At 43.9% G+C, this 7,843-nt stretch overlaps 1 protein-coding gene across 1 annotated transcript; it reads right to left on the bottom strand.

The window, feature by feature from the left end:
* Positions 1–247: 247 nt before the first annotated feature.
* Positions 248–7,641, bottom strand: MAJIN (membrane anchored junction protein). Its single transcript, XM_027905914.1, has 10 exons — positions 7,309–7,641; positions 5,798–5,843; positions 4,876–4,951; positions 4,110–4,235; positions 3,174–3,205; positions 2,418–2,527; positions 1,491–1,545; positions 1,083–1,137; positions 840–984; positions 248–594 (listed from the first exon to the last, which is right to left on the bottom strand). Exons 1-10 carry the CDS (start codon positions 7,407–7,409, stop codon positions 549–551), a joined length of 792 nt encoding a protein of 263 aa, XP_027761715.1. The 5' UTR covers positions 7,410–7,641; the 3' UTR covers positions 248–548.
* Positions 7,642–7,843: the final 202 nt, after the last annotated feature.

The raw sequence follows: 7,843 nt of genomic DNA, 5'->3' as shown, positions 1-7,843 counted from the left end.
CTATACGGGCTGTGAGGGGCTATAATGTCTATAGGTTCTGCGAGGGCTGCTGGGATCAGTATTGAAGGCATAAATAATAACCCAAGTTGTAGTGTCGTGTATCGAATCCAAAATATTTTCCAGAATTTTGAACTTTTTAATGCTGTGAAGCACAGCACTGGAGTCCATCTATTACCAGAAACCTCTGCTGCTTCTTGCAGGGAGAAAAGTGTCCTGCTTGGGTAAGTCTGATTAAAATAACATACAGTTCCAAGCCGATGTTTGCTTTATTAGAATCTCACAAAATGTTAAATTCACAGTTTATGGCGCTTAAGGATCCAAACCTCAACATTTTTTTACTTTATTTCCAAAAACTCTTAAGTTGTGAAGAAAAAGACATTCTAACCCAGCATCTTCAGAACGTTATGAAAATGTAAATGAAGCAGAATTTAATTTAAAGCTTTTAACAGCCGGGACGAGCGACGTGAAAAACTGCATTACAGAAGAAACAACACAACCCAACAATCATGCTACAAATTTACCTTTCCACAACAATTAGTACTACCAGGTCAGTTCTTTCCACCAAAAAGGTGCTGTAGTGGCGAAATGATGATGCTGGGGAAACAACAACAAAAAGAGCACATTAGACTTAAAATACTTATTGGGAATGCTGCACCCTAGCACGATATAAAAGGACATTCCCGAATGTTTCTTTGCCCTTGGAGACTTTGGTTTAACCACAGAAAAGAGGTCTCCATCTTCCAGAATTGTGCAGAATCCCCTGAACTGCCAGAATCAGCCCCTGGCACAGGCTTAGACAGAGCCAGGGCTGCATCTGCTCACTGCTGCAGGATTAGTACCTTCTCCAGAATGCCGAGAGACTTCTTCCTTCTGACTTCCCATTTCCCTCCTTTCCTGTTTGGTCCATTTGCTGCAGCAGCTGCACTGCACCCTCAGCCTGACTGGCTGCTGTTCCTTGTTCAAGGGCAGATTCCACACATTTCCCTGTAAGGAACAGCAGCAAGAGCAAAACCACAACCTCACTCACTCCATGCTCCATGCACACCCAGCGGAATGGAACAATCCAGGAATTCCTTACTCACAGTCTTTAGTAAGGGACGCTGGGCTAAACTTGCACTCATTTGCTTTGGAAGAATTCTGAAAGAAAAAGGAACCCAAGAACTGTTACACAATGCAAAATTCTATTGTGCAGAGATTTCAGTTTGCTTGCTTGCTAAGCAAGTACCAAAAGTACTAAAAGGCAAGGTCTGCTCTCTTGTTCTTTTGTTTTTTGGTTTGTTTTTTTTTCTGCTACTATGAGGACTTTCTTGATGAAGATATTTTTACACCTCCCTCCTCAGGACATTCATAACATAAAGCTGTAATTAATTTAGAAGACTTTAACATACCAGGGACATTTGGGAGGATGACTGACAGCCAGGAGGACACAGGTGTTAGGGACAAGGACTAAACAGGTGCTGTTGTTTCTTTCTGAATATTCTCTAACTTACCTTTTCAAATCCATGCTCTGCTTTATTCATCTGGTGAAGAGAGTCAGCTCCAGTGCTAAAAATAAGTCAAGTAAGAACTGAGTTTACAAAAAGGAATCAATCTTGTAAATGGCTACTCCAAGTATTTCATTAGAAAGCAGGACTTTAGTACCTCTAGCCAACAAGATATATACCTTTAATTTGTACTGATGTTTCAAAGTCAACCTTAAAAAATGAAAATATGCACTCGTTCAGGCCCTCCTCCACAGCACCTTCTGGCAGGACAAGAGGCAAAGGGCACAAAATGCAAAATGTGAAATTAAGTCTGAGCACAAGAAAAAGCTTTCTGACTAGAACTGTGGTCGTGCACTGCAATAGGCTGTCCACAGCTGTGGTGTTTCCACCGCTGGAGTCCGTTCATGACCCGAGGGGACACGTCCTGGGCAACTTGCTCTGGGTGACCCTGCCTGAGCAAGAAAGGTGGAACTCAATGGTATCACAGGAGCCATCCAACCTCAGTCATTCTGTGAAATCCAGGGATTAGAGATCTACTCGGGAATCATCACCAAGACAAGTTTAGCTACCGAAGAAACCAATGGGAAAGATGCCTGAGAATACTCATGTGCAGACACAACACATGCAATCTGTCTGGCTGCTGAGCTCTTAAACCCACTGTGACTCAAAAGATTATGTGAACACAGAGGAATTAAACAGGCAGAGGTCTGGTCCATGGCATGGGAAGCTGGGAAGCACAGGAACACTTTTTTCCACCAGTATGAGCAATGCCACTGAGATTATGTTACTTATGGTAGAGAAGGAAGAAGAAAAACAGGGCAGAGGATTGCACAGAAATGAAACATGAAGACATCAGAAACATTAAATTTAGAGGCATAAAAGAGACGTTAAAAATATTGTTATATGTCCAGGGAGATTTGTTAGTCAACTGACCTGTCCATACACAATTGTGGGCATGAGTTCTCCACTCCAACTTCCACTCTCCTCCTCTTCGCTGCTTCTTCCACTGCAGTACTTTCTGATATTTCACTTCTTCTCCTGACCTTCAAAACATTGCAAACTTGGTATTGATAACAAGTGATTTTGACTTCTCTGCTTTGGAACAAAACTCCAAGTTAATATACATTTGTATTTTGCAAAGTCATTCCTGTTTATAGAATGAAAACAGAAGAAGGGTTCAGGACTAAGATAAGCACTGGGAGGCCATTCAGAGAATTATGCTCAACAGTTTTGAACAAAATCCTGCATTCCAGGACATCCTATTTGCTCCACCTTCAGAGGAACTGCCTAGGAATGTAAGTAGCAGGAATGTAATGCTAGCAGAGACAGCAGAGACATTCTTAGGGGGAATTTGGACAGGACACCTTCATTAATTCACTCCAGACACTCACCCATACTGAAAACAAACCCACCCTGAGCTCTCATTACACAAAAATTACCAAATTAGCTTAACAACTGCTGTTTATGGCAGGACTGCATTCCAACCCCACTGGAAGTGAGGGGAAGATTTCTCTTCCTGCTGGATGGCTCTAGGTGAGACTCAGTGACAGTTTGCACTGACCAACTCCTAGAAGTACAAGAATTGTAGCATTGCCTAAATACATACATTCTGTTTCTCCAGAATACTTTGAATACAAATTAAAAAAACAAAAAAACCCCAAAACAAACATAAACAAAGGCACAACTTACAAGCTCATCACTGCCCCTGTTTACTTCTTTACCTGTAAACAGAGGTATAAAACTTGGTGATTATTTAGACTGGACTCTCTGTAACCAACAGAAAAGTGTATTTTTGCATTGCACCTCATCTTCCAGGAACAAGATAATCTGCTGCCAAAAGCAGTTCAGACCTTTCCACGGGGAGTGGGGTGTTTGACAGGGAGTGCAAATGGGTGAGACTAAGAAATGACTGCTTGGTCATTTATAAAGGAGTTCAGATTACCTGCTATGCAGCCATAAGAAAAAATGGCAACTTTTTTCAGGGCCTGATAATCAGAATAGGAAATAGAAAGAACACTCAGTTTTTGCAACAGGGGAATTTAAATGTAGAGTCCCACAGCTGGGGCCTGAGGCTGTTTAGGGAATTCACAGAAAACCTGGAAAATGAGACACTTTGAGGGTGACAACATTTGCTAATTATACAAAAGGCATTATTACCACCATTACTATCATTAATTAGAAAAACAAATCCATTCTTTCTTTAGGAAATTAGAAACAAAGAGTGTGATGTCAGCAAATGCATTCAAGCACAAGGAAGAAAAACATGTTTTCAATGGCTCCACGTAATGGCTCCATCCCAGTGACTGACATTAAAAAATGAAGGTTGGGAGCCACTGGGCATCGCTTCCTAAGAATTTATTATTATTGACTATTATTATTTATTATTATTTATTCTTCATAAGAATAAATACCTGCTGAAGAGTCAGCAGTGGTTGAAAAGGCAAAGAGGAATTCAGGAAACGTTAGAAATGCAACACAGGACAACAGAGAACACACTGTTAGACTCTGTTTCAAACCACTGCCACACGCAGTTTTGCTCTCTCTCATTCAAAGCAGGTGAAGGGAAATGGAAAAGCAAGACACAGATCACAGGTATTTTCAGAAATTACCCAAACAGTGACTTACCACAAGCCACATTTTGCTGAAATGAGTTCAATTCTAGATACAACGTGCAAATGTAGGGATAAGGCACAAGATGGACATTGTCATGTTTGAACTTCATCTTCGACACTCTCTCCCATTTACTCAAATCTGAGGACGATGATAAGGCTTGAAAACACAGCACTAACATTTCAAAGGAGCAGGAGTCCCGACAGTGCCTTCATAAGCCACATCACGCTGCACATGTACACCAGGGAGCACATCCAACCTGCCACCATGAGCTTCACGAGAAATCACCCTATGAAGAAACACCCCCCCAGCTGACACTGCCCCACCAGTCACCTGTACTGGGTGTTCTGTTCCCTTAACTGTGCTGCCCTCCTGACACCCTCCTGCGAAAAACCCAACCTGCCAGGCTCTTCCAACCCTATGTATAAAACCATTAATAAGAGTTTTACCATTTATGAACCTTTGGGAATAATGCACTGGCTGTGCCTACAGTGGCAGGAGGGTGGATTTCTGGGCACATCTGCATTTTCTCTGGCCAAATCTGATTTGGAATGCAGGGGTGTTCTAATGGAAACACTGCAAAACACTTTTTTCACATCAGTTCTCTGGTGAAAGGCAACACCTGAGAAGGATCTTCAGCCAATGTCAAACAGCAAAGCTTGGAGGAGTCCTACTCCAGCTAAAGATGAGCACACTCCTGCAGGTGAATGTTGAATTAGGCAACGCCCAACACACACAGGTCATTGAATCTTCTCTTTCATGAACAGCAAAGAAAGGATACAGGGAAAGACAGTGAAGTGGTCTGTAGAAAATGGATGTAAGTCATCAAGGTTTCCAAGGATTACTCGAATCACTTCCTGGGGAGGCCAAAAAACAAACAAATAAAAAAACCAAAACAAAACAAAAAACAAGCAACAATATTAAAAACATAACAACAATAAAGTTTGAAGGATTGGGAAAAATTAGCTTTGCTGTTTGCATGAATCACGGAAAAGCAGCTTCTAGATACTCTGCTTTTCCTCCTCCACTTCTTCTCTCCACTCTCTCTGATCATCTTAGAGCACCATGCACTGACAGACTCATAGAAATCGAAGGAGTATCTTAATCCTAAATCAACATAGAAGAATCACTATGGAGAGTGAAGATATGCCTTCAAATTAAGTAAGTTTTAAATTTAAGAAGTGGTGGGGGTTTTTCCCAGCAAAACACCTGTAGCATTTACTTGTGCAAAAACAAAAGTATTCCCCTTTTGCTGACTATTGACCCAAACCAGTTACAAGGGAACTGCAATTAAGCCTCAAAAAATTCCTGCTCTACTAACAGGAAAGATTTTCTATTAATACCTTTCCATATTTTCAGAATCTGTGAAAAAAAATGTGCTCCTGCAAGAATGACTGTGAAGAAGAATCAGACAGGAACAGGGTGCAACTAGCTCAACAATCAGTAGTTTCCATTTGTCCAGTTTTAACAGTCAGTAGCTTCTTTGCAATATTTGAAATAAAAGCGTGACTCCTCTAATTTTGCCTGTTGAGGGCATTTTTAATTTACGTCAATTTTTTCACCCTCAGACTCTGTAGAGAAGTTCCTCTTTATTCGGCCTTGAGATGTTGCATTTGACAAAATGTTCTCTGTCCCATAACAAACATAAGATTTGTTCAGCCTAACACCCACCCAAGGTCCTATGGACCTGCCTCAGCTCCTACCTCTGACTCCTTGGCAGCACTTTCAGCAAGACTGAGATCGGGAGCGCTGTGAAACAAACAGAGTTGGAACCATCCCATCAAAAAGCAAGAGCTACACTTGATATAAGAGTGTAAACAGCAATAAATCATCGTTCCCATTGCACAGGAAAAAATACTTAGCAGGCAGATTAATTGTTAATCTATTATTCTTAAAAAACATCCACCATTCCACAAGGATTGTTCCTTGTGAACGTTCTGCCCGTTTGTGTTTTGTGTATCTGTGGATACAATGCATGAGAGATCAGATCTTTACAGTTTTTCTGTAAAGGTTTTCTTCCTCTATTGTGGTGCCATTCTGCTTAAGGGACTAAAAGGAAGAACTGGCAGGACGTGTGTTAATCCCCCCCTGTGCAAACCCACAGAGGAATGCCCTTCACAGCACCAACAATCTAATGCACAAGAAAAGAGGTGGCCTTAAAGAAAATCCAGACTCGTTAAAAAATAAGCAAACCACATAAAGGTCACTTGAAAGTAAGTAAATAAAGTGGAGTGCAAGGAATCCAAGGCACACAACTATTCCCTGGTTTATGGTCTGGCAGGCAGGCACGATCACATCTTCCCCACCGAGGGGCCCCAGCTAGAATATGGTCAGAGATGAGAACTCCTCTCCCTCTTCAAAAGGGCACAAGGATGACAGCAAACAGCCCAGGAAGTAAGAACATACAGTGAATATGGAGCTCCGGGGCTGTGCTGGTTTTGACTGGGATAGAAGACAATTGTGTTGCTAACACAGAGATGTTTTACTTACTACTGAGCTGTACTCACCTAGCACCAAGGGTTTTTCTGCTCCTCACAGCAAGCAGGCTGAGGGTGCACATGAGGTTGGGAGAGAACAAGGATTGGGGGGGATGACCCTAACTGACCCAAGTGATATTCCAGACCCGAGGATGTCACGCTCGGGAACAAAACACAGAGCAGAAAAGGGCAGGGGGAAGTTTGGCGTCACGGCAGATGTCTTCCCAAGTAACCATTTTGCACTGACCACAAGAAAGACCTGCTTTCCAGGAGATTAAACACCTGCCTGCCCGTGGGAAGCAGTGAACGAACTCAAGCCTTTATTCTGCTTTGCCTGCACGTGTATCTTTTGCTTTACTTATTCAACTGCCTTTATCTTAACCCACCGGTTTTACCTCTGCCTTTCCAGTGGTCTCCCTCACTCCACTGCAGCCACGTGGGGCTTAAACCACCACAAAGGCTCTAGAGTTTCTCAGTTAAATCCTTACAGTCAAATACCGCCTGTACAAACCTCCTCTTTTCCACCGAAGCACAAAAATTCACACATGGCAATGAAACAGGAGTGGGGTTTTTTTACAGCTTGGATTACCCTCTAAGCGTGTGGAAGCCATCAGCAGCAACTTTTCAATGGCCAGTGGGAAAAAAGGCAGGAAATGAGGAGCCCTAAAGATCTGAATTTAGGGTCCCATATGAACCCACCAATCCGAAGACTGACGCCTCATCTTTGACACACTTACTTGCTGAAGTTGCCGTAGCGGATTTTAAATTTGTAGACGACCCTGCCAGCGTGCAGGAACCTTGTTTCAGGCAGCGGATAGGTGAAGGGCTTCAAGGACATCCTCCCTCTCTCCTTCCCTGAACGCCGGGCTACGGGAAGCAGGACAGCCAAAGGATAACTCCTAAAACCCTTTCACCGCGCCACACGAAGAGATTGCACACTGGGGCAACGCCCGGGGCTGCCAGACGGGAGGTGATGGTGGTCGTGGTGATGATGATGATTGTGATGATGATGATGATGCCGCCGCCTCCCCAGCGCCGGGGGCGGCCTGAGGGGCCTCCGAACAGCCCCGGTGCCCACCGGGCACTCGCCGCTCCGATGGAGGGCAGGGACCCCCTCACCACCCCTTCCTCCGGCCCCGCCGCGCCCTCGCCTCACACGGGGCCGGGGCTGAGGGCGGAGCGGAGTGAGCCCACACGGACCCAGCCCAGCCCAGCCCAGCCCCCTGAGGGGGAACACGGCTCAGAGCGCCCGGGCAGCCCCGGCTCTGCAGC

The sequence above is a fragment of the Empidonax traillii genome, unplaced genomic scaffold (genome assembly GCF_003031625.1).
Source record: "Empidonax traillii isolate 1590-97213 ecotype Southwest subspecies unplaced genomic scaffold, ASM303162v1 scaffold1221:size261454, whole genome shotgun sequence".
Taxonomy (NCBI): Eukaryota; Metazoa; Chordata; class Aves; order Passeriformes; family Tyrannidae; genus Empidonax; species Empidonax traillii.
Note: the sequence above shows the minus strand (reverse complement) of the source record. Positions and strands in the feature narration are given on the sequence as shown.